The 27,763-nt window shown below is 44.7% G+C and overlaps 1 protein-coding gene across 4 annotated transcripts in view; it reads right to left on the bottom strand.

Moving 5' to 3' along the window:
- klhl30 (kelch-like family member 30) overlaps positions 1-26,766 on the bottom strand; it is a 58,900-nt gene extending 32,134 nt beyond the window's left edge. For 2 of the 4 annotated variants that reach the window (XR_013497437.1, XM_078209152.1), the window contains exons 1-2: positions 11,580-11,736; positions 9,342-10,186 (exon numbers count right to left, since the gene is read on the bottom strand). Coding sequence is in view for 3 of the 4 variants with exons in the window: in XM_078209152.1 (XP_078065278.1) it covers positions 9,342-10,115 (774 nt within the window). In the remaining variant the exon portion in view is untranslated. Of the gene's footprint in view, positions 1-9,341; positions 10,187-10,847; positions 10,952-11,579; positions 11,737-26,747 lie in introns of those variants that run through there. The other 2 variants (XM_078209154.1, XM_078209153.1) reach the window with 2 other exon arrangements.
- Between the last annotated feature and the right edge of the window lie 997 nt (positions 26,767-27,763).

The raw sequence follows: 27,763 nt of genomic DNA, 5'->3' as shown, positions 1-27,763 counted from the left end.
CTTAAAATGTTGCTAATGTGTCTGCTTCCACCACCTCCTCTGGCAGAGCATTCCAGGCACCCATCATTCTCTGTATGAAAAACTTCCCTGCATGTCTCCCTTAAACTTTCTCCTTCTCACCTTGAACCTGTGCCCCCTTGTAATTGATACTTCCACCCTGGGAAAAAGTCTCTGACTATCTACCCTCTCTATGCCTCTCATAATTTTGTAGGCCTCCATCAGGTCTCCCCTCCGCCTCCATCTTTCCAGTGAAAACAATCCTAGTTTATTCAGCCTCTCCTCATAGTCAACACCCTCGAAACCAAGCAACATACTGGTGAACCTCCTTTGCACTCTCTCCAAAGCTTCCATGTCCTTCTGGTAGTGTGGCGACCAGACTTGCATGCAATTTTCCACATGTGGCCTAACCAAGGTTTTATATAGCTGTAACATGATTTACCAACTCTTGTACTCAACCCTCCAACTGATAAAGGCAAGCATGTCAGATGTCTTCTTCATCACCTTGGCCAACTGTGTTGCCACTTTTAGGGAATTGTGGACCTGTATGTCCAGATCCCTCTGTATGTTAATGTTCCTAAGGGTTCTGCCATTTACAGTATAATTCACACCATTTGATCCTCTAAAATACATCACCTCACATTTGTCTGGATTAAACTCCATCTGCCATTTCTGTGCCCAAATCTCCAATCTACCTATATCCTGTTTTATCCTCTGACAATCCCCGGCACTATCAGCAACTCCACCAATCTACGTGTCATCTGCAAACTTACTAATCAGACCACCTACGTTTTCCTCCAGATCATTTATATATACTACAAACAACCAAGATCCCTGCGGAACACCGCTAGCTACAAATTTTCATTCTGAAAAACAGCTTTCCACCGCTCCTCTCTGTCTTCTATGACCAATAAGAAATCTCACAACACCAGGTTAAAGTCCAACAGGTTTATTTGGTAGCAAATACCATAAGCTTTCGGAGCACAGCTCCTTCGTCAGATGGAGTGGATATCTGTTCTCAAGCAGTGCAAACAGACACAGAAATCAAATTACAGAATACTGATTAGAATGCAAATCTCTACAGCCAGCCAGGTCTTAAATGTACAGACAATGTGGGTGGAGGTAGCATTCAACACAGGTTAAAGAGATGTGTATTGTCTCCAGACAGAACAGCTAGTGAAATTCTGCAAGTCCAGGAGGCAAGCTGTGGGGGTTACTGATAATGTGACATAAATCCAACATCCCGGTTTAGGCCGTCCTCATGTGTACGGAACTTGGCTATCAGTTTCTGCTCAGCGACTCTGCGCTGTCGTGTGTCGTGAAGGCCGCTTTGGAGAACGCTTACCTGAAGATCCAAGGCTGAATGCCCATGACTGCTGAAGTGCTCCCCCACAGGAAGAGAACGGTCTTGCCTGGTGATTGTCGAGCGGTGTTCATTCATCCGTTGTCGTAGCGTCTGCATGGTTTCCCCAATGTACCATGCCTCGGGACATTTCTGTCATTTCGGAGCTGTGCTCCGAAAGCTTATGGTATTTGCTACCAAATAAACCTGTTGGACTTTAACCTGGTGTTGTGAGACTTCTTACTGTGCTTACCCCAGTCCAACGCCGGCATCTCCACTTCTATGACCAAGCCAGTTCTGTATCCATCAAGCCAGCTCACCCCGAATCCCATGTACCAGCTTACCATGTGGGATCTTGTCAAACACCTTATTAAAGTCCAGATAAACTACATTTGCAGCCCTTTCCTCATCAATTATCTTTGTCACCTCTTCAAAAAAACTTAATCAAGTTGGTGAGACATGACCTTCCCCATACAAAACATGCTGCCTGTCACTAATTAGTCCATTTTCTTCCAAATGTGCATTTATCAGTCCATTTTCTTCTAAATATGCATATATTTGCTCTCACTTTCCCATTATAGCTTCACCAGAGGGCCGGGGGGCAAAGTTCTTGTTGAACACATTAGGGGGAATCTGCTGCACTTAGTGCAAAACAGGAATGATTCTTAATAAATTCCCAACTCTTGTTCCGTAATGTCTAATCAAGTTACTCAGAATTATTTTCTATCCTAGAAAATTTCTGCAACATTCTTATGACATTTAGTTTTATTAGCACTCTAGAATATAAATTATCCTCAGTTATTTTCTGAGAATTCCATCGTCTATTTGTGGACAACCAACACAGGTATTTTTTTCTTCCTCAACACATACTTACAATATTATTTAGAAAGAGTTATTGCATCAGCCTCTTTGTGTCCTAGAAACTATAGAAACTCTACAGTACAGAAATGAGGCAATTCGGCCCATTCAGTCTTCATTGAATCTCTGATCGAGCACTCTACCTAGACCCACTTCCCCATCTCCATAATCCCGTGTATTGATCATGGCTAATCCACCTAGCCTGAACATCTTTGGATAGTGTCCAAAGATGAATTCTGTGATGGATGGATGGATTCTGTCCGCAACCCTGGAACACCACAGCAGTGGGTGGGGGGAGAATCAGCAGCTGGACCTTCCAGATTCGGTGTCCTGGAGGGGGTCCAACTTCCAACCTTGATGTTCTAGGAGATCCACCTTCCGATGTCAGAGTGCTCTTGGAGATCTATCTGCATTTTCTTCAATACTGGGTCAGTGATGTTGGGCGCCTTTTCCATTTAGCACCTGAACACGACAATGAACTACATGACATCCAGGCCTCCCCGGCCACTGAATAAGGCATAAAACATAGTTAATGAAGCCGGAACTGGAAGATTTGGCATGTTTTCTCACCAGCCTCCGCAATGGAAAACATTCCATGTTCCTGTCCCCATCACAGCACTGAGTCTCAAAATAGGAGCCTTTCATCCTCTGCCTTGTTTATTCATAAAAATACAACCACTGGGAGCAGTTAATTACAAGCCATAGGCCAGGACAACCGAGACCAAGGTAAGGAGTGCATTGCTGGACTCTCAGGCATCTCAAAACTAATTGTCCCAGCAAACTGCACCTACTGTGAACAAAGGAAAGTGGTTATCCCAAGAACCTTAACATCAGCGCTCAGCTTGAGCTGGCAATGAGGACAATCGAATAATCAAATCATGTGAGAAAAGAGGGATTGTGTCACCAGACAAGCAGGTGTCAGAAGAGCCCTGCAAATGGATCAATATAAGAGAATACCCTGGGGATCGTGTCTGCAGTTGGGGATGGGTGGCCTAGTTAACCATCGAAGACACGGAGAGACAGGACAATGTTGGAATAACCAATTGACAAAGCCCTCTCTGAGGCAAACTCAAAATGTTTCGATGAGAACATTGTTGCATTGCTAAAATCGCTGAGCGATCAATAAGAGGCTCACTGTGTTTCACCAGAATCCTTTGTTTTGTCTGGTTCACTATCGCCTGGAGCAAGGGCTAAATCTAAACTCATTTTAAGATCCATACAAAGAGGTGCCCAGTCATCCTGACTCGAAAAGTTGGCTCTATTCTCTCTCCACAGATGCTGTCAGACCTGGTAAGTTTCTCCAGCATTTTCTGCTTTTGTTTCAGATTCCAGCATCAGCAGTATTTTACCTTTACCTTATAATATCCAATTTGTTATAATCTGCCTAAAATTTGTTAAAAAGGCTATCTGGAGGATGGTAATATTCTCTGGTGGTTCCTTTCCTTCAGGAAAAGTTATATCAGTTCTTTAGACCCACTTAATTATCTGTGAGGCCTGTCTTTCTCAATCTTATAGAGAATCATAGAATCATACAATCTCTACAGTGCAGAAGGAGGCCATTCAGCCCATCGAGTCCGCACCGACAACAATCCCACCCTGGCCCCATCCTCGTAAACCCACACATTTTAAGTGAGAGTGATCATCCGATGTGTATGCCTAATCTGGAGAAGTCCCAACAAGGGGCTCGGATTATAATCCACTTCCAGACCTCCGAAAGATTGATCCTGGACAATGAATGAGGTCTCAGCCAAGACTGAAGCCTTCAGCAGATAAACAATCAGAGGAAGAGGACGTCTTCACTGGACCCCCTCCCTCCAAATGATATTAGTGGGCCCATTTCCATTAGGCCTATTTTCAGGGTCCAACCAGCAGTTCCAGGGACAAGGAATCAGTGGCAGAGAGGTGGGAAATGTGGCTGTAACTGGCCCCTATCCCTAATCATGTGCATCTAGCAAGTAAGTGGTGCTAGCAGGACATGGTGAAGGGCATCTTAGGTCACATGGGACGTTTTGACTGGTTAGGAGCAGCATCACACAATCTTGTCTTTTTTCCCCTAGTATCCTCTCCAAAACTGGACAGTAGGAGAAAAACCAGTTTTCGTGGAGGTACACTTCTGTCTTTCCATCAGCTCTGGCTACTGGTTGAATGTGTATTATGCTTGCTCTCTGCTGAGTAGCTGATTTTCCACATAAACATCCAGCTGGTCATGTGTTGTGCGCACACATATATGATTTAAAAATACTTCCAACATATTACACAATATTCACAGTTCTGTCCTCTCTCGAACGGAACACAGTATAAGGTTACCCATCAGCTAAAATCCCATGTTAAAACACAGACAGTAATTGCAGTAAAAAATAAAATGTTACAGTTAAGGTGTCATCCAAAGCTCCCAGAATAAAATTCCAGTGGTTTAGAATAGTTAGTCCTATAGAAGGTGAATCAATAATGGTAAATAAGTAAATAGTAGATGAATTGAACAGGCATTTTGCATTGGACTTCACTATAGAAGATATAAGTAACATGCCAGAAATAGCTGTAAATCAGGAAACGGAAGGGAGGGAAGAACTCAGGAAAATTACAATCACCAGGGAAGTGGTATTTAGCAAATTGTTGGAATTGCGGGTTAACAGATCCCTGGGCCCTGATGGACTTCATCCTAGGGTCTTAAAAGTGGCTAGTGAGATAGTGGATACGTTGGTTTTAATTTTCCAAAATTAACTCGGTTCGGGGAAAGTTCCATTAGACTGGAAAATGGCAAATGCAAAATCCATTATTCAAAAAGGAAGTCAGAAAGCAGGAAACTAGCTTAACATCTGTCACAGAGAAAATGTTAGCAGTTATTTTTAAAGACGTTATATCTTAGATAAATTTGAAGTAATCAGAGATAATCAACATGGTTTTGTGAAAGGAAAATAGTGTTTAACCAATTTATTGGAATTCTTTGAAGATGTAACAGGTGCTGTGGATTAAGGGGAACTGGTGGATGTGCTGTACTTAAGATTTCCAGAAGACATTTAGTAAAGTGCCTCAGCAAATGTTATTATAGAAAATCAAAACTCATGGTGCAGGGGGTAACATACTGGCAAGGTTGGGAGATTGGCTAGCTAACAGAAAAGAGAGAATATACATAAATGGCTCATTTACTGGTTGGCAGGATGTGATGAATGGTATGTCACAGAGATCAGTGCTGGGGCGTCAACTCGTTACAATATACATAAATTGTTTGGATGAAGGGACCGATGGTATGGTTGCTAAATTTGCTGATGACACAAAGCTAGGTAGGAAAGAAAGCTGTGAAATAGACATAGGGAGGTTATAAAGGGATATAGATAGGTCAGGTGACTAGGCAAAGATCTGGCAAATGAAGTGTGATGTGGGAAAATGTGAAATTGTCTATTTTGGCAGGGTGGATAAAAAAGAATACTAACTAAACGATGAGACATTGTAGAGCTCTCAGGTGCAGAGGGATCTGGGTATGCTTGTGCATGAATTGCAAAAAGTGCAGCAAATAACTAGTCATAGAGGTTTACAGCATGGAAACAGGCCCTTCAGCCCAACTTGTCCATGCCGGCCTTTTTTTTAAACCACTAAGCTAGTCCCAATTGCCCACATTGGCCCATATCCCTCTATACCTATCGTACCCACGTAACTGTCTAAACACTTTTTAAAAGACAAAATTGTACCCACCTCTACTACTACCTCTGGCAGCTTCTTCTAGACACTCACCGCCCTGTGCGTGAAAAAATTGCCCCTCTGGACACTTTTGTATTTCTCCACTCTCACCTTAAACCTATGCCCTCTAGTTTTAGACTCCCCTACCTTTGGGAAAAGATATTGACTATCTAGCTGATCTGTGCCCCCCATTATTTTATAGACCTCTATAAGATCACCCCTCAACCTCCTACGCTCTAGAGAAAAAAGTCCCAGTCTATCCAGCCTCTCCTTATATCTCAATCCATCAAGTCCCAGTAGCATCCTAGTAAATCTTTCCTGCACTCTTTCTAGTTTAATAATATCCTTTCTACGATTGGGTGGCCAGAACTGTACACAGTGCTCCTTCCTAAAGGTGGCTTTTAGTGAATAATTAACAACTTATTTTATTCAACCAACTGGGAACTTTAACTAAACCAGTTACAATTTTAATTAAAGGATGGTTCGACTGAAATGCTGTTCAAATAAAGATAAGGGTCATTTAGTACCAAAACAGTAATAACAGAATCTTAGTCACTCTCAAAAAAAACTAGATACAACCAGGTCTGGTGGCTTGGAAAAGATTTGGAGGTTCTTCTGTAGTTGTCCACTATCTGTAAGCGCTGTCCGATTGGGTACTTTTCACTGGTTGAATGGTGAGTTCTCTTAAACCACACAAGCTTTCGAGGCTCTAAGCCCCTTCTTCAGGTGAGTGGGAATTCTGTTCACAAACAGAACTTATAAAGACACAGACTCAATTTACATGAATAATGGTTGGAATGCGAATACTTACAACTAATCCAGTCTTTAAGAAACAAAACAATGGGAGTGGAGAGAGCATCAAGACAGGCTAAAAAGATGTGTATTGTCTCCAGACAAGACAGCCAGTGAAACTCTGCAGGTCCACGCAACTGTGGGAATTACAAATAGTGTGACATGAACCCAATATCCCGGTTGAGGCCGTCCTTGTGTGTGCGGAACTTGGCTATCAGTTTCTGCTCAGCGACTCTGCGCTGTCGTGTGTCGCGAAGGCCGCCTTGGAGAACGCTTACCCGAATATCAGAGGCCGAATGCCCGTGACCGCTGAAGTGCTCCCCAACAGGAAGAGAACAGTCTTGCCTGGTGATTGTCGAGCGGACAAGCCCTCCGTATACACAGGATCTGCTCGGATGAGGAGGATCGCAACAGACACCTCCAGACGCTGAAAGATGCCCTCATAAGAACAGGATATGGCGCTAGACTCATTGATCAACAGTTCCAACGCGCCACAGCGAAAAACCGCACCGACCTCCTCAGAAGACAAACACGGGACACAGTGGACAGAGTACCCTTCGTTGTCCAGTACTTCCCCGGAGCGGAGAAGCTACGGCATCTCCTCCGGAGCCTTCAACATGTCATTGATGAAGACGAACATCTCGCCAAGGCCATCCCCACACCCCCACTTCTTGCCTTCAAACAACCGCACAACCTCAAACAGACCATTGTCCGCAGCAAACTACCCAGCCTTCAGGAGAACAGTGACCAAGACACCACACAACCCTGCCACAGCAAGCTCTGCAAGACGTGCCGGATCATCGACACAGATGCCATCATCTCACGTGAGAACACCATCCACCAGGTACACGGTACATACTCTTGCAACTCGGCCAACGTTGTCTACCTGATACGCTGCAAGAAAGGATGTCCCGAGGCATGGTACATTGGGGAAACTATGCAGACGCTGCGACAACGGATGAATGAACACCGCTCGACAATCACCAGGCAAGACTGTTCTCTTCCTGTTGGGGAGCACTTCAGCGGTCACGGGCATTCGGCCTCTGATATTCGGGTAAGCGTTCTCCAATGCGGCCTTCGCGACACACGACAGCGCAGAGTCGCTGAGCAGAAACTGATAGCCAAGTTCCGCACACACAAGGACGGCCTCAACCGGGATATTGGGTTCATGTCACACTATTTGTAACTCCCACAGTTGCGTGGACCTGCAGAGTTTCACTGGCTGTCTTGTCTGGAGACAATACACATCTTTTTAGCCTGTCTTGATGCTCTCTCCACTCCCATTGTTTTATTTCTTAAAGACTGGATTAGTTGTAAGTATTCGCATTCCAACCATTATTCATGTAAATTGAGTCTGTGTCTTTATAAGTTCTGTTTGTGAACAGAATTCCCACTCACCTGAAGAAGGGGCTTAGAGCCTCGAAAGCTTGTGTGGCTTTTGCTACCAAATAAACCTGTTGGACTTTAACCTGGTGTTGTTAAACTTCTTACTGTGTTTACCCCAGTCCAACGCCGGCATCTCCACATCACGAGTTCTCTTAAGGCATATCTGAAGCTGGCAGAGTTAAGAACTAACTGTTGATCTAACTGCCTTTAACTGCTTCAGCTGATCTGACCCTGGCTCTGGCTCAAGCGATGTTCCTTGAGCAATTCTATTAGCAAAGCTAATAGAATGTTATCATTTGTTGTACGAAAAATTGAATACAAGAGGTTATGCTTTAGTTATTCGGGGTATTTGTGAGACCACATCTGGAGTACTGTGTACAGTATTGGTCTCCTTATTTAAGAAAAGGTGTAAATGCATTACAAGCAGTTTAGAGTAGGTTTATCAGACTAATACCAGGAATGGGCTAGTTGTCTTATGAGGAAAGGCTGGAGAGTACAGGCTTGTATCCACTGGAGTTTCGAAGAGTAAGAAGCGACTTGATTGAAACAAATAAGATCCTGAGGGAACTGGAGAGGGTGGATGTGAAAGGATATTTCCTCTTGTGGGAGAATTCAGAATTTGGGATCACTGTTTCAAAATAAGGGTTGCTCGTTTAGGACAAGAGATGAGGGAAACATTTTTTTTTCAGAGGGTTGTAAGATTTTGGAATTCTCTTCATTCTCCCTGTGTCTGTGTGGGTTTCCTCCAGGTTTTCTGGTTTCCTCCCTCAGTCCAAAGATGTGTAGGTTAGGTGGATTAGACATGGTAAATGCTCAGGCTTACAGGCATGGGGCGGAGAGGAGGGCTTGGGTGGGATACTGTTTCGGAGAGTCAGTGTAGACTCAATTGGCCGAAAGACTTCTTTCTGCATTGTAGGGGTTCTCTGGTTGTATCTCAGAGGGTGGTAGAGCTGGGGGTGTTTATAGAGATAGGAGAGGTCTAGCAATGAAGGGATATGGAAACAAGAATGTGAGTTTTAAGATCGAGGTGATTCTAGACAGGGAGCCTTTGTAGATCAGTCAGCACAGGGGTGAAGGCAATTTGGGGCGAGTTAGGATTCGCGCAGCAGGGTTCTGGGTGAGCTCAAGTCTATAGAGGGTGGAAGAGGGTTTTTAAACCAGCAAAGCTTTGGAAGAGTCCTTTACTCTACCAATCTGTCTTTGAACTATTGTTCTTTTTGGCTTTAATCAGAAATTATTCAACATTAAACAGATAATTAGATGGACAAACACAATGTTCACTAGCCCATACCTTGCTGTGAAATACCTCGATCCGTTTTCTGCAGTGTTCACACTCCTGAATGAGTTTGTCAGGTAAGAGCTGGTCTCTCAGATACTCCACGGAAAGCAGTGGAAGGTGAACCAACTCAAAGAGCTCAGGCAGGAAGCAACTCCTCTCCGCCTCATCATATCGTATCCACCTGAGGAGAGCCTGGACCAGGCTCTGCTCTTCTTGGACCTGCAGCAGCTCTGCACCGAGATAGCCCAGGAGTCGCTCGTTGTCCAGCAACAGGAACTCTTCACTTCGGGACACTGCCTCAAAGTTTTCCAGGAGAAAGGAATGCGCCTTGGCCATGACCTCTGGACAGCCGTACAGTTCCCCAAACTCATAGATCCCCAGACAGTTTGTGGGGTCAATCTGCTGCAGGAGATAGCGGCTGCACACCTTTTGGACAGTGCTGAACTGCAGCAGGTTGGCAGTCTGAGTGAGGATCTCCACATTCTGCTGGTTGATGATCAGCTTCCCCGTGTAGGCAAAGTCAATCAGCATCTCCATCACTGCGGGGTCCACCTCCTTAACCTCCACCCGCGCCGAGATGCTCTCAACAAAGTCCCCCGTGAACATGGCATGGAAATAGATGCTGCAAAGCGCCAGGACGCTCCGATGACAGGGGAACTCCTGGCCGCCCACCAGCAGGGTGACATCAGAGAGTTTGGGGTTTGAGCGCAGGGATCGGAGACCCTCCAGCAAACTCTGAGGGTGAGATGGGAGACAGAAGTTAAAGTCATCCACATTCCGCACCATTGCGCTTGGTTGTTTCGGGAAATCCGCTGCCTTTCAGAGATACATCAGAACAATCGGTTGCAAAGTTGACCCTGGATGAAAACACAGAAATTCATTTTACAGATTGAAGATGTGATTCCTCCAAGTTTGGTCTATTTGAAGGGTAGCCGAGCAGACGTCCCAAGTTTCATGGAATCACAGAATCCTACAGTGCAGAAGGAGGCCATTCGGCCCATCGAGTCTACACTGACCACAATCCCACCCAGGCCCAATCCCCATAACCCCATCCATTTACCCTAGCTAATCTCCCTGACACTAAGGGGCAATTTAGCATGGCCATTCCACCTAACCCGTACATCTTTGGACTGTTTCATCTGTGCTGTTAACTGATTTCAGCTGGAGCAGCATTTAGGACACTACAGCTATGGCTCAGTTGACATCTCTCTCAACTCTGAGTCAGATCATTCTGGGTTTGAGTCCCACTCCAGGAATTAAACACCAATTCCAGGCTGTCAGTGAGACATTTAAACCAAGTCCCCACCTATGCTCTCACATGGATTTAAAAGGTCCCATGGCACTAAAATAAAGCAGAGCACAGGAGTTCTCCAGTGTGCTCACCAATATTTATCTCTCAATCAACGCAGAACAGATTACCTGCTCATTATCACATTGATGTTTTTGGGAATATCCTGTGTACAATTTAACTGACAATGCTCCATTATAAAAGTGGTTTATCCTTAAAAAATACTTCACTGGCTGTAAAGCAGTTTGGTGTCACCATGGTCTTGAAAGGCACGAGTAACGGATTGAGCTTTAATTTTGTACTTCGTTCCCAAACTGGAGAGGGGCAAAATTCCTGTGTAGGAAAAAGATCAAGTAGTCCCAATCAGACCACAGCATGTTGGATGAGTACAGAATCAGAGTCAACTATGATGCTTTCCAAATAACTAAAAGTGCAAGAACACACTGTGTAAGGTCACATCCAAATGATGGGCATGTACATGATGTACTAGAGGACAGATGGCACAACAGTGATCAGTTACCATGACATTTCAGAGCACTGCTTCAGAACTTGCATGTTACAGAAAAGCTGGCTACTGGGCACCCTGACACAGAGGCTGCCCTGTCTCACAGGGTTCCCTATATGCAGCCAATCTCACTGCAGCTTATTTTATGTACGCAATGTGATTTGAAGCAAAGTATAGCGAGAACAAAGAGTCAATGAAACCAGATCCTGAAGGGCAGAGGAAAGGGGAAATTCTAACACAACGCTTAGGCCTAGCTGGTTACTGACCATAAATTGCTGCTTATACTCGGTACCTTTCATCACACAACGGCTAAGGCTATCAACACTTCTGAAATACTCTGCTCTATAATGAGCTGCTGTACTTTACTTTGTGATCTCTCACTCTCTGCGGAGGCCAGGGTAACTCTTTAACCTTCCAAATCCTCCTGTCTCCCTTTGACACAATGCTTCAAACTTACCCCAGTTCTTCAGTTGGCTTCTTGTAATCTTAAAAACGCAATTCAACAAGTAAATTAAAGACTTGATTTAAAGTAACACAGAAGACTTGTACAGGAGCTGAGTTCGGGAGGCTAGTGTGGATTTTGTATCTTCACGTATGCTGTCATGCTCCTTCTGTGTGCAGCTATATTTATCCTCTCTGGGGACACAGCACTGCCCTGGCTATCTGCCTTCCTGTCCAGCCACCTGTTATTAAAGCAACACTACAGTCAAAGAATATCATTGAACACTGACAGATAGTCTCAAGAATTTATTTTGACATATATTGTGGCAAATAGAAGCAAATGTAGTTTTACTTTGCCAGATTAGCCTCCTAGTCATGTAGGCTAGTGACTGTCCTTTATTCCACTCAACGTTCATGGCATCAGGCAATCTTAATTCTGTGCTCAGCTCACGCTGACATTATAGTTAAGAAAACCCACCAACACCTCTATTTTCTCAGAGACTAAGGAAATTTGGCATGTCGTGCTACGACTCTCACTAACTTTTACAGATGTACCATAGAGAGTATTCTTTCTGCTTGTATCAGAGCTTGGTATGGCTCTTGCTCTGTCCAAGACTACAAGGAACTACAAAAAGTCGTGAATGTACTCAAGTCAATCACACAAACCAGCCTCCCATCCATTGACACTGTCTACATTTCCCGCTGCCTCAGAAAAACAGCTAGCATAATTAAGGACCCCAAGCACCCCCGACATACTCTCTTCCACTTCTTCCATCGGAAAAAAGATACAAAAGTCTGAGGTCACGTACCAACCGACTCAAAAACAGTTTCTTCCCTGCTGCCATCAGACTTTTGAATGGACCTACCTTGCACTAAGTTGATCTTTCTCTACACCCTAGCTATGACTATAACACTACATTCTATCCTTTCTTTAACGTATAGTCACTGCACAGAAACATATGGATACCCAATCAGAGGAGATGTTAGGTGGGACGATCAAAGGTTTGTTCAAAGAGGCTTTTAATGCAAGTCTCAAGGGAGATGAAGAAGGAGTGAGGCTGTGGAGTTTAATGAGAGGATGTGGAGTACAGGACCATGAAGCTGAAGGCACAGCCACCTATTATCAGCCAGAAGAAGTGGGGAGGTGGGGAGCATTTACAGAGAGTCAGATCGGAGGAATGGAGAGTCAGGCATTGGGGCTGGGGGTAGGGGGTGGTTGTGTGGAGCTGTATCAGGTTACAGAAGGTGGAAGAGGGAAGAGAATTAAACATGAAGCTGAGAATTTTAAATTGGGAGAACTGGGGGCAGGGTGAGAAGCTAATGTGAAAACCCTAGTGATGGGCAAGGGGGTTTTGATTTCGGATAAGATAAAGATTGCAGAGTTTAGGATGAGCTGAAGTTGACTGAGGGCAAGGGGTGGGAAACCAGCCTGGAGGGAACTGGATTAGTCGAGTGTGGAGGCAACAAAGGTGTGAATAGAAGTTTAATCAGCAGCACATTGGCTGAGGCAGGGGCAGAGATGCTACAGAGTGAAGATGGGATCAGATTTAAGCAGTATAAACTAAAACCGCTGTTTCCCTGGTGATTAGCCTTCATAAGACTCTTTGGGCTAGAATCTGGGTTCCCCCAATTTCTGGGCACAGGGTCACAATTTGTGGCCTGCCCTTGCCCATTCAGATTGAGATGGACAGCATGTAAATTTGGTTCACCTACCTCATTTGTATAATTATTGTGTTGGGTTGAGTGGATTCCAGACACTGCCATTTTCTTCTTCATGGTTCCAGCTGCCTCTGTGGAACAAAGAACAAAGAACAGTACAGCACAGGAAACAGGCCCTTCGGCCCTCCAAGCCTGTGCCGCTCCTTGGTCCAACTAGACCAATCGTTTGTATCCCTCCATTCCCAGGCTGCTCATGTGACTATCCAGGTAAGTCTTAAACGATGTCAGCGTGCCTGCCTCCACCACCCTACTTGGCAGCGCATTCCAGGCCCCCACCACCCTCTGTGTAAAAAACGTCCCTCTGATGTCTGAGTTATACTTCGCCCCTCTCAGCTTGAGCCCGTGACCCCTCGTGATCGTCACCTCCGACCTGGGAAAAAGCTTCCCACTGTTCACCCTATCTATACCCTTCATAATCTTGTATACCTCTATTAGATCTCCCCTCATTCTCCGTCTTTCCAAGGAGAACAACCCCAGTCTACCCAATCTCTCCTCATAACTAAGACCCTCCATACCAGGCAACATCCTGGTAAACCTTCTCTGCACTCTCTCCAATGCCTCCACGTCCTTCTGGTAGTGCGGCGACCAGAACTGGGCGCAGTACTCCAAATGCGGCCTAACCAGCGTTCTATACAGCTGCATCATCAGACTCCAGCTTTTATACTCTATACCCCGTCCTATAAAGGCAAGCATACCATATGCCTTCTTCACCACCTTCTCCACCTGTGTTGCCACCTTCAAGGATTTGTGGACTTGCACACCTAGGTCCCTCTATGTTTCTATACTCCTGATGACTCTGCCATTTATTGCATAACTCCTCCCTACATTATTTCTTCCAAAATGCATCACTTCGCATTTATCCGGATTAAATTCCATCTGCCACCTCTCCGCCCAATTTTCCAGCCTATCTATATCCTGCTGTATTGCCCGACAATGCTCTTCGCTATCCGCAATTCCAGCCATCTTCGTGTCATCCGCAAACTTGCTGATTACACCAGTTACACCTTCTTCCAAATCATTTATATATATCACAAATAGCAGAGGTCCCAGTACAGAGCCCTGCGGAACACCACTGGTCACAGACCTCCAGCCGGAAAAAGACCCTTCGACCACTACCCTCTGTCTCCTATGGCCAAGCCAGTTCTCCACCCATCGAGCCACTTCTCCTTGTATCCCATGAGCCTTAACCTTCTTAACCAACCTGCCATGTGGGACTTTGTCAAATGCCTTACTGAAATCCATATAGACGACATCCACGGCCCTTCCTTCATCAACCGTTTTTGTCACTTCCTCAAAAAACTCCACCAAATTTGTAAGGCACGACCTCCCTCTTACAAAACCATGCTGTCTGTCACTAATGAGATTGTTCCGTTCTAAATGCACATACATCCTGTCTCTAAGAATCCTCTCCAACAACTTCCCTACCACGGACGTCAAGCTCACCGGCCTATAATTTCCTGGGTTATCCCTGCTACCCTTCTTAAACAACGGGACCACATTCGCTATCCTCCAATCCTCAGGGACCTCACCCGTGTCCAAAGAAGTGACAAAGATTTCCGTCAGAGGCCCAGCAATTTCCTCTCTCGTCTCCCTGAGCAGTCGAGGATAGATGCCATCAGGCCCTGGGGCTTTGTCAGTTTTAATGTTCCCTAAAAAACCTAACACTTCCTCTCTCGTAATGGAGATTTTCTCTAACGGGTCAACACCTCCCTCCGAGACACTCCCGGTTAACACGCCCCTCTCCTTCATGAATACCGATGCAAAGTATTCATTTAGGATCTCCCCTATTCCCTTGGGTTCTAAGCATAATTCCCCTCCTTTGTCCCTGAGAGGTCCGATTTTCTCCCTGACAACTCTTTTGTTCCTAACGTATGAATAGAATGCCTTAGGATTCTCCTTAATCCTGCCTGCCAAGAACATCTCGTGCCCTCTTTTTGCCCTTCTAACTCCCCGTTTGAGATCTTTCCTACTCTCTCTGTATTCCTCCAGAGCTCCATCTGTTTTCAGTTGCCTGGACTTAACGTACGCCTCCCTTTTCATTTTAATCAGATCCTCAATTTCCCTGGTTATCCACGGCTCTCGAATCCTACCTTTCCTATCTTTCCTTTTTACAGGCACATGCCTATCCTGCAGCCTTATCAATAGTTCCTTAAAAGACTCCCACATGCCAGACGCGGACTTACCCTCGAACATCCTCTCCCAATCAACATCCACCAATTCCTGCCTAATCCGGCTATAGGGGACAGCAGGGGAGTCCAGCAACATTGCTCACAAACCACCCTTAAAAGGGAATCTACACTGAATGCTATTTAAACAATGGCACAGTCAACACGAGAGCAGGTTGACAGATGGAGCACTGGAGGCCTTTGTGATGGGGGTGGTCATGAGGGGAGATGCCATGGTTCCACGGGAACCAGGGTGCCCTCAAGGATCACCCTGAGAAGGGTGCAGTTTGTCAAGAAGGCCAGTTTTTTGTTCAACTGGAGCCAAGAACCTGGTAGTGGTGCCACAAGGGATCCAATGGCTTCAAGTGGGTGGGCAAAGCTATTGATGGATTGCAAGCTGGTTGGTGAAGTCAAAACCAAGACATAGAGCTTTTCTCTACTGAGAGATTGTATTGACTTTATCTGGTCTCATAGCTCTTCTCACACCCACAGTGTCCCAGTTGTCTCCTATTTATACATGGCATTAAACTATGCTCTTCACCTGTGTATCCTGACAATATAATTAACATACCATTAACAAATGTCAGTGATTGGATTTTCTCATGGCATCTCCTACCCACCAGACTACCAACCACTCATACTGCTCAATGCACCACAGTCACATCACTCACTCAGCATCACACCCTGGCATTAATGCCTAACATCAATATATTGCACCTCACACTTAAATACCTACCAATGCTGCCAACCTCACACCTATCTCACAGTCGACACATAACTCCAACTACACAGCTGTGACAGACACATCAACCAAACATATGGCCACTGGCATTCTGCCCTCTCTCTCTTGCAGGACAGGATGGCACACAACAGAAAGAGAGCAGAGCAGGACTTATAGGGGACAAGAATTCCTGCATCTCCAAACAATGCAGAGAAGTTGGTTCCTCACATTATGGGACCAGCTGCAAGTGTCTGTGACATCCACCATCCCTAAGAACATTCCAGATAATGATATGCTCTTGACTCACTGTTCTTCCCAAGTCCCAGCTCCCCCTCATCTTGCTACCTGGCATCATGAACATGTGTGACCATAAACCACTTGCTCCCCACCCCAACCCTGTTTCCTCATGCCAACCTTCTCCTGAGTTCCTGCTTTCCGACACCCAAGAACAACTGCCTGCTCAACCATAGGAATCCCTGGAGAAAAGAAAGCAACAGCACAGGTGAAGGAACTATCACCTGATCTCAGACTTGTAGCTAACAATTGATATGGGCACAAGGGGCAAGGACAGAGGTAAAGGATGGTTTGTTTGCCACCTCTCCAGAGGGTAAGGCTGTGGGTGAGTTCTTCTGCAAAAGGACTCAGAACCTTAACTGGGTAGCATCCAGGAGAATGCTCGATGACCATGCAAGCAGAGATACTGGGTATGTTGCTGGTCTGCCAGACAGCCTCCCTGCCTCTGTCAAGGAACGTTGGCAGAGGGCATTACTCAGAGCTTGCCCTCATCACACCCTCTGTTCCATTTCCCTACCATCTTGCAAACCCAGAGACATTGTCACTGCTGCACCCCCCTCCCCCACCTGCTGCAGCCTTTCTATGGACAGGTCACTTAAACCTCTATCCACCCGTGAGGATGTACCCTACAGAACATCCAGGAACTCACCAAAACATTTCACAAAAATACTCCAGAGTGTTTCCTGACATTTTACAACAAAGAACCATTACATGTTGTTTGTCATCTATATCAATGATCTGGATGATAATGTGGTAAATTGGATCAGCAAGTTTGCTGATCATACAAAGATTGGAGGTGTAGTGGACAGTGAGGAAGGTTTTCAAAGCTTGCAGAGGGATTTGGACCAACTAGAAAAATGGGCTTGAACAGAGGGATCTGGGAATACAGATACAGAATTCCCTAAAAGTGACGTCACAGGTGGATAGGGTCGTAAAGAGTACCTTTGGTACATTGGCCTTTATAAATCGGAGTATCGAGTATAAAAGTTGGAGTGTTATGGTAAGGTTATATAAGGCATTGGTGAGGCCGAATTTGGAGTATTGTGTACAGTTTTGGTCACCTAGTTACAGGAAAGATGTAAATAAGGTTGAAAGAGTGCAGAGAAGGTTCACAAGGATGTTGCCGGGACTTGAGAAACTGAGTTACAGAGAGAGATTGAATAGGTTGGGACTTTATTCCCTGGAGCGTAGAAGATTGAGGGGAGATTTGATAGAGGTGTATAAGATTTTGATGGGTATAGATAGAGTGAATGCAAGCAGGCTTTTTCCGCTGAGGCTAGGGGAGAAATAAACCAGAGGGCATGGGTTAAGGGTGAAAGGAGAAAAGTTTAAAGGGCATATTAGCGGGGGCTTCTTCACGCAGAGAGTGGTGGGAGTGTGGAATGAGCTGCCGGATAAAGTGGTAAATGTGGGGTCACTTTTAACATTTAAGAAAAACTTGGACGGGTTCATGGATGAGAGGGGTGTGGAGGGATATGGTCCAAGTGCAGGTCAGTGGGACTAGGCAAAAAATGGTTCGGCACAGACAAGAAGGGCCAAAAGGCCTGTTTCTGAGCTGTAATTTTCTATGGTTCTATGGTTCTAATAATGGTTTAGATAAATATCTAATATGGTTCTAATAATGGTTTAGATAAAGCTCGGCACAACATCGTGGGCCGAAGGGCCTGTTCTGTGCTGTACTGTTCTAATAAAGAACATTATGTTCTTTCAAAAAAAAAAATTACCTTACCTGGGAGGGGCTGGTCCTTTAAAGGGCCCATCCAGGAGCAAAATATTGGTTGTTTATAGAGTGATCTACTGTCAATGTACTACTAATCACCCTGTATGCCAATGCCTTTGTTAAGGCAATTGCCAGTTAAACATGTGTCATTGATTTCACCATAAATCCATGACCTTCTGGCAGTGGGTTTGGGCCTGAGGCACTGCGGCCGCTGGATGTGAGAGAAAGACTGGGGAGTGGAGGGAGAGAAAGAGTTCCACCGATGCCGCAAGCAACAAGATGCTTTTGCTAACTGTGTGTTAGACAAACTGGGCTGGGTTCGACCAGACCTAGGAGAACTCTCAAAAAGTTACCAAGGTGCAGACAGACCGGCCAGTTCCTGAGAATGTCTATCACTCCAGGCCAAGGCTGGAGCCTAACCCAGTCATTGAAGGGGAATTACAACCTGCCAAATATGGCAGCAGACTCTTCCTCTGGAACTGGTGAAGAATGAAGCAATGCCACACATGGAGGCTGAAGAATTTAAATAATTTGTTTGTGATTGAACCAGACCAAGTGGGTGTTTAACAATACCTGGGGTCAGTTGTACCACAGACATCCTTCTTGATGTATACAAATATGTATACTTTATGTATTGATGTATACAAATAATGTTGAGAGAAATAAAAATATAGAGACTGCTGGAACAGTTTGGTATTGGGGAGCTTCTTGGGGGTCAGTAGCACTGAGGAAGTGTTATACAATAGAACTGCTTGAACCTGAAAGACCTGACTAGATTGTTTCTTCCACTATAGCTCTTTATTGTGAGTAGCATCTACTAATTTGAGGCCTGGAGCAACATGTCCAAATTAGAGATCCTGGCATCGCATCAGCCGGTGAAGCTGTGAGGATCTTGCTGGAAACTGTTAGTGGTCCTGAGGGCCTCTGGAAAGTAGCAGTCAGCTTCTATAATGCTGCCAGTGGATCCAAACAAGGGAATATTTCACCCATTGCTCTTGCTAGCAGTAGGCCAAGAGGGAGATGAGAAGCAGATGTTTATACATTAAACTGGCAGGTCCTTCAAATCGGTAGATTCCCCTCACTCCCTCAATTGAGATCGCAGCAGCAATCCCCTGCCACTACCCTGACTAAGTTGAGCTTAGTCAGGGTAATGGCAGGTTATAATGTGACTTAGTGCTCCTGTGCTAAAGAAACATGATCCAGTGCTTGTATCAATATCCAGTGACTCCCACTGCAAATTACAAGCATGTAGATTGTGGGTAAGGACTGTACTGGGCTCAACTCGTCTCATGGAAGATGAAGTCTACTCAGGGTCACGAGTTTTTTCCAGATCTTCATGTCATGAACAGACTGATTTCTGACTCACAGATCTTTGGACACATGGACAGGATATCCCCCAAGGTAGTGGGATCTTTTCTCTGCTATCACTCTCTCATTGTTAAGATGTTATGATTCAAAGCATTATGCAGCTCAATGGACAAATTGTCGCCTTTCTGAACAATTGGTAGCAGGTTCCTCACAGTCATTAAAGTCAATTTTTTTTTTAGTTTTAAAGTTTATTCATTAGTCACAAGTAAGGCTTACATTAACAATGCAATGAAGTTACTGTGAAATTCCCCTTGTCGCCACAGTCCGGCACCTGTTTGGGTCAATTCACCTAACCAGCACGTCTTTCAGAATGTGGGAGGAAACCAGAGCACCTGGAAGAACCCACGCAGACAAGGGGAGAACGTGCAAACTCCACACAGACAATGACCCAAGCCGGGAATCGAACCCGGGTCCCTGGCGCTGTGAAGCAGCAGTGCTAACCACTGTACCACAATGTTTTTGCATGTTAAGGAGCGCTTCACAAGAATATAAGAAATAGGAGCAGGCATTGGCCATTCAGCCCTTTGAGCCTGCTCTGCCATTCAATGAGATCATGGCTGATCTTCCACTTCAACACCATTTTCCTGCACTATCCCCATATCCCTTGATGTTTTTAATATGTAGGAATCTACTGATCTCAATCTTGAACATACTCAATGACTCAGCCTCCAGAATCCTCTGGGGCAGAGGATGACAAAGATTCACCACCCTCTCAGTGAAGAAATTCTTCTTCATTCCTCAATCCTAAATTACCTGTCTCTTATTCAGAGACCATCTACCCTGGTTCTAGAACCCCCAGTCAAGGGAACCATTCTTCCTGCATCTACCCTGTCAAGCCCAGTAATAATTGAGATCATCTCTCATTCATCTAAACTACAGAGAGTAAAGGCCCAGGCTATTTGATCTTTCCTCATAGGAAATCCCTCTATCACCAAAATTTGTTTGGTGAAACTTCCTGCACTCCCTTTGTGGCATGCACATCTTAGGTTGCAAGGCCAAAATTGCACACAATAGTCCAGATGTGGTTTCACCAAGGTTCCATATAATTGTAGTAAGATATCTTTATTCCTATACTCAGAATCTCTTTCAATAAAGAGCACCATACCATTTTCTGCCTTAATTGCTTGCTGTGCTTGCATTTTAGCTTTCAGTGACTGATGAACAAGATACTCCCAAATCTCTTTGATATTCAACACTTCCCAGCCACTCCCCATTTAAGAAATACACTGTATTTTTGTTTTTCCCAGCAAAGTGGATAGCCTCGCATTTCTCCACATTGTATTCCATCTGCAAAATTTTGGCCCACTCAATTGGTCTCTCTGTCATGACTCAGGAAGCCTGACTGGAAAGGAACATAGTTTATTATGGAATAGAAAGTAAAATCACCATGTGTACACACACTAGTCTTCACCTGGAACTACAGTTCAGCAGGCCAAGTTCTGGGCCTGCCTTATAAAAGGCTCAAGTAATGAGTTCCAGCTGGGCAGGCCACTGACTGTTATCAGGGGAACTCATACTCAAAGAGCCCCACAGGGAGATCAATCAGTGATTCGCCATGGGCCTCGAGGGGTTATCACACTCTCCAAATCCACGATGCCTTCAACCTGTCATCAATGAAGACAAACATCTCGCCAAGGACATCCCAACAACTTGCCTTCAAACAACTGTGCAACCTCAAACAGACCATTGTTCACAGAAAACTACCCAGCCTTCAGGAGAACAGCGACCACGACACCACACAACCCTGCCACAGCAACAAAAGAACAAAGAACAATACAGCACAGGACAGGCCCTTCGGCCCTCCAAGCCCGCGCCGCTCCCTGGTCCAAACTAGACCATTCTTTTGTATCCCTCCATTCCCACTCCGTTCATATGGCTGTCTAGATAAGTCTTAAACGTTCCCAGTGTGTCCGCCTCCACCACCTTGCCTGGCAGCGCATTCCAGGCCTCCACCACCCTCTGTGTAAAATATGTCCTTCTGATATCTGTGTTAAACCTCCCCCCCTTCACCTTGAACCTATGACCCCTCGTGAACATCACCACCGACCTGGGGAAAAGCTTCCCACCGTTCACCCTATCTATGCCTTTCATAATTTTATACACCTCTATTAAGTCTCCCCTCATCCTCCATCTTTCCAGGGAGAACAACCCCAGTTTACCCAATCTCTCCTCATAACTAAGCCCCTCCAAACCAGGCAACATCCTGGTAAACCTCCTCTGTACTCTCTCCAAAGCCTCCACGTCCTTCTGGTAGTGTGGCGACCAGAACTGGACGCAGTATTCCAAATGCGGCCGAACCAACGTTCTATACATCTGCAACATCAGACCCCAACTTTTGTACTCTATGCCCCGTCCTATAAAGGCAAGCATGCCATATGCCTTCTTCACCACCTTCTCCACCTGTGACGTCACCTTCAAGGATCTGTGGACTTGCACACCCAGGTCCCTCTGCGTATCTACACCCTTTATGGTTCTGCCATTTATCGTATAGCTCCTCCCTACATTATTTCTACCAAAATGCATCACTTCACATTTATCAGGATTGAACTCCATCTGCCATTTCTTTGCCCAAATTTCCAGCCTATCTATATCCTTCTGTAGCTTCTGACAATGCTCCTCACTATCTGCAAGTCCTGCCAATTTTGTGTCATCCGCAAACTTACTGATCACCCCAGTTACACCTTCTTTCAGATCGTTTATATAAATCACAAACCTCTGCAAGACATGCCGGATCATCGACACGGATACCACCATCACACATGAGAACACCATCCACCAGGTACACGGTACATACTCATGAGACTTGGCCAACATTGTCTACCTCATACGCTGCAGGAAAGGATGTCCTGAGGCGTGGTACATCGGTGATACCATGCAGACGCTACGACAACGGATGAACGGACACTGCGCGACAATCACCAGGCAAGAGTGTTCCCTTCCAGTTAGGGAACAATTCAGCAGTCAAGGGCATTCAGCCTCCGATCTCCAAGGCAGCCTTCATGCCACATGACAACGCAGAATCGCTGAGCAGAAACTGTTAGCCAAGTTCTGCACGCATGAGGACGGCCTCAACCAGGATCTTGGGTTCATGTCACACTACATGTAACCCCAATCATTTGGCCTGGGCTTGCAAAATCCTACTAACTGTCTTGGCTTGAGACAATTCAGACCTCTTTAATCTATGGTTAGTCCTCTCTGCACTCACACTGTCTGTATCTGTAAAGATTTGATTACCTGTAAAGACTCACATTCCAACCATTATCTTGCAATTGTGTCCATCTATATATGCCGTGTTTGTGAACCCACCTCTGCACCCACCTGATGAAGGAAAACTCATGATTCCAAATAAACCTGTTGGACTTTAACCTGGTGTTGTGAGACTTCTTACTGTCTCCAAATCCAGTTGAACCCTCTTTGCATCGTCCTCATAACTCACACTGCCATCTAATTCTGTGGCATCTGAAAACTTGGAAATATTATATTTAATCCCCTTATCCAAATTATTGATAGATTTGTGAACAGCTGTGGCCTAAGGTCCTTGCAATATCCCACTAGTCACAGTCTACCAACCTGAAAATGGCCCATTTATTCCTACTTTCTATCTTAAACAATCGTCACCTATTCCCCTCAATCCCATATGCTGTCAATTTTACTAATCTTATGTTGGATCTTATCAAAAGCTTTCTAAAAATTTAAAAATACAGCATCCACCAATTCCCATTTATCTATTCTGCTAGTTACATCCTCAAAAAACTCCAACAGGCTGGTCAAACATGATTTCCCTTTCATAAATCCATGTCGATTCTGCCCAATCCTATTATTATTTTCTAAATGTCCTGTTATCACATCGTTTATTATAGTTCCCTTTGACTGATGTTAGGCTAGCAGATCTGTAGTTCCCCGCTTTCTCTCTCCCTCCTTTTTTAAATAGTGGGGTCACATCTGCCACCTTCAAATCTACAGGAACCATTCTAGAGTCAATAGAATTTCAAAAGGTGACCACCAATGCATCTAATATCTCAAAAGCCACCTCATTCAGCACTCTGGGTGTAGATCATCAGGTCCAGGAGATTTATCTACTTTAAGTCTGATTCATTTCTCTAGCGCTTTTTTTCTACAAACATTAATATCTTGTAGTTCCTCATTTACACTAGACCCTTGATTGTTCATTCTTTCTGGTAGGTTTTTAGTATGTTCTTCTGTGAAGACAGAGTGTTAACCCAGTCCAACCAAGTGGATTTTGCAGGTGTTTGTGGAGCTGGCTTCAAGAAGGATACTAGTGTTTGTTTGATGGTCCACCCATTGAATCTCGAGGATGTGAAAGAGGCAGCACCGATGGAATTTCTCTGGCGTTCTTATGTGTTGCTGATATACAGTCCAAGTATCACTGGGTTTAACTATGATATCCCTATGGTAGAACAGATAGTCAGCATTCAGCATAGAGTAGATGAAGAAAGGTTGAATGCATGAGGCACCAGAGGCCACCTGGTATTTGTGATACCCACAGCTGAGCACAAGTCCACCTATGCAGGAGAAGATTATGTGAATTACCAGTGCCTGTGATGGAGATTAAAAGTGTGAGGATCATGTTGTGCAGTAATAAGTGCACTTTAAACTCGATTCTAGAAAATTACTCCAAAGAGCAGACAGAACAGTAGTACAGCGGATAATGTGCAGGAAGTTACAAAGGGATCTCTTCCTGATGTTATTGGGAGATGAGGAATATCTTCAGGATTTCTCCACTGGTACTCTGTTTAATGCACCTACACTTCTGGCAAATTTATGATGGTGGAGCAGGAGAGAGCCCAATCATCAGGAGGTTCCAAGCATGGGAGTTGGACTCACAGACATATTTTACCATAAGTCAAAATGAGACAAGGTCCATCACTGATAGCTGCCAAGGTGTTCGCAAAACTCACGTTAGGATTCCTTTTGAGGTATTCCAAAGAGTAGTTCTCTGGATAGCTCAAAGGCTTCTTTCCCTGTCTTGTATGGAGCTGAGTCACATCAGTCAATAAAGGTTCCAGGTTTGCTGGTAGCTAGGCTGCCGGTATGGGCATTGCAATTGGCTCAGCCTCCACTGGGCTTTGAAGGGTTAAAAGTTAACTAGGCTGTATAATCCTGAGTAGTAATCAGTAACTCCTGAGGGAAGATATGTATGTGAGGATGCTGACAGAGAACAGGATCAGGTTTCACTGTAATGTCCACCTGCTTACATAAGCTGCAGACAGACATGGATAATGGTCATCTGAGGCAACGGGTAGAGCCAAGAGGAGAAAATTCCCTTAAAGACCCTAATGGCCAGTTTATTTTTACTGGGTCAGGACACAAAAGGAGCATGAAAATATCCTACAGGCCTGCATGCTCTCAGGGATGAAAATTCAGAGTGCCAGCCTACGATGGCAACCAGACCCTTTCTGATTCAGTGGCTCTGTTAAGTTTTTTGGTTTGCAGAGTTTAAAATAATCACACTTTTAGACTAAAAATACTGGAGCTTCATCGAGTCTATTTCATGCTGCTCTCCATGTAGCTAATGGACTGATAAATTATTGCTTGGCACCGGAGTCCAGTGCAACTATAAAATGTGGTTCACTGGGAAAATTATTCACATAACCACTAGTTCCTAGCTCTTTACAAATAAAACAACAATATAACACTATATCATCCCTTTTCCTATAAAATACATAATGCCTCTGTCAATACAACTATCCCAATCATTTTTCTTTATAAACTAAAGAAGAATAAAATCAACTTTTATAATTAAACTGAACTCCGTTAGTGTCTGTTATAGCTTGTTTTCTTTTCTAAAAATATTATTCACTGTATTGCTTTGGCAGTAGAATAGATTCAGGCTGATCAAACTTTAATAATTATATGCTGAATGTTACTGTGCTTCTTTATTTCTGTTTTGCTTTTGTTGGCATTCAGGGCCACGTTACTTTTTAATTGTTAAAATGGGGTCATACTACAAAATAATTTGGCAACACTGCACTAGTGTTTTTTTAATTTAAAAAGAAAATGATTAATTCAGAATGTGCTTGATAGCCTGCAGTATGTCAATGGGTAAACAAGCACAGGGAGAGATACAAGGAGGGGAATATACAGCGAGTATAACAGGCGGCTGAATCACCCAAAGTCAAATTTTCACCAACTTCCTTGGAGGAATTGTCTCGTCTCCCAGATGTGTGTTTCACAGCGGCGGGAGATGGCATGCTGTTCACTGGCAGTGGGATTGTCTAGTCCCGCCGCTGTCAATAGGATTTCCCATTTATGTCACCCCACGCTGCTGCGAAACCCACAGGAAGGAGTACGCTGATAGCAGTACTGAAGAATGCCACTGGCATGAATGGAGAATTCCCCTCCACTTTTCTTCTTTTCATAATTATATTTAACTTTGAACAAATACTTCTATTTCCTCTGTGCAGCCTATCCTTTTAAGTCGGCAAGAGGCAGACAACAACTTTATCACTGGGTAATTATCTCTCAAACTGTATTGTTCACCAGCAGTTGTAATGATTCTTGTAATTTTTTTTATAAGGTCTGGGAATCTGTAATTGAAGAATGTTTGAACAGGACTCTCACTAGTTTGCATTAATTGCAATGCAATCAACTGTAATTTTCTTGGAGAATAAAAACTATTGATCCATGTGATCTAGCAAGCCTTGACTTGGTGCAGGTATAGATATGAAATTAAGAAAACAGCAGGACCGATTTTCCAGCTGCACTCGCCCCTAGACCAGAAAATCCCACCTGGGGCAAACAGACCTTTGCCTGGTCCCCACCCCCTCGGTACGATTCCTGTGGCCGGCGGGATGAGAAAATTCCACCCGCTGCGTGGCTGGCACACCCAAAAAGTATGTACACAAAGGGGAGCTACAAGCAGAGGAGCTGAAGGGTGAAGGCAAACTGATGCAGGCACAAAGCGAAAGCATGCAATAGACAGCTGGGGGAATACAGAATTGTTGTGAGGAGAAGAAGCAAATCTCTCTCAGAAAGAGGTCAGTTTTTCTTACCGTGACCAGACATCCCAGTTTTGCCCTGGGCGGTCTTTAACCTTTCAGGAAAGGTCGCACCCCGATAGTTTTCTCCCAACTGCTCAAATGTCCGGGTTGTCACTGGTATCAGCTATGCCAGCGCCTCTCTAACCTGTCTGCTCCATCTTTTATTACACACCTCGCGCGCCCGCTTTCCACTTACTGCCGGCTGAAAGGAAGCCGCTCGAGCTGCCCCAGCCAGTTGGAATGCTGCCTGTGGTCGACCGTTAAACACAGTAAGAAGTTTAACAACACCAGGTTAAAGTCCAACAGGTTTATTTGGTAGCAAAGTTGGACTTTAACCTAGTGTTGTTAAACTTCTTACTGTGTTTACCCCAGTCCAACGCCGGCATCTCCACATCATGACGACCGTTAAACGCCAGCCGTTTAATGCTCCCGCACGCGCAGAAATCCTCCCCGGCGCCCAGAGCTGTGAGGCAATCAACTGCTTCAAACAGGGCATGGGTCAAGCTTGTGCTGGGAGTGTATGGCTCTGATCTTTGTATGGAAGAAGCACTAACCCACTTTGGAACAGCCAGATTCACATGAGCTGGGGACAGAATTATTATCGCGGGTCAGGAGGTCAAGACGACTTGAGAGGGTAAAATCAAGTCCTTAACTGCAAGTATACAGAAAGAACGACAGTCAAACATCAAGCAGAAAAAAAATGGTCTGCAGCCATTTCGTTCTGGCCCTGGTCATAACAGCGAATCATAGTTCTCATAATTATAGTTTATAATTCTAACTTGTATGAAACACCAATGCTACTCATCAATACTACTTAGCTTGTAAAGTCTGAACTTTTTTTGAAATTACCCCGTTTAATACATGCAAAGTTGCAAGCAAGCAGGAGTGTAATTCTGCACTGTTTGCTCATCCATCCACTTCTATTCTGCCTGAAACCTGACTCCCCAATCCCACTTGCTCCTTCAAACTTTGTGTTTTGTGTTGGGAATGTGGTTAAAAGTGGAAGCCAGTGTTTTAGTTTTAAAGGGAAGATGAATGATGAGAGGAATGGGGAGTCTGCACTTTCTCCCCGTGTCTGCATGGGTTTCCTCCAGGTGCTTTGGTTTCCTCCCGCAGTCCGAAAGACGTGCTGGTTAGGTGCATTTGCCATGCTAACTTCTCCCTCAATGTACCTGAACAGGTGCCGGAGTTTGGCAACTAGGGGATTTTCAC

The sequence above is a fragment of the Mustelus asterias genome, chromosome 3 (assembly GCF_964213995.1).
Source record: "Mustelus asterias chromosome 3, sMusAst1.hap1.1, whole genome shotgun sequence".
Taxonomy (NCBI): domain Eukaryota; kingdom Metazoa; phylum Chordata; class Chondrichthyes; order Carcharhiniformes; family Triakidae; genus Mustelus; species Mustelus asterias.
The sequence above is the reverse complement of the archived record's forward strand: the minus strand, read 5'-3'. Positions and strand labels throughout refer to the sequence as shown.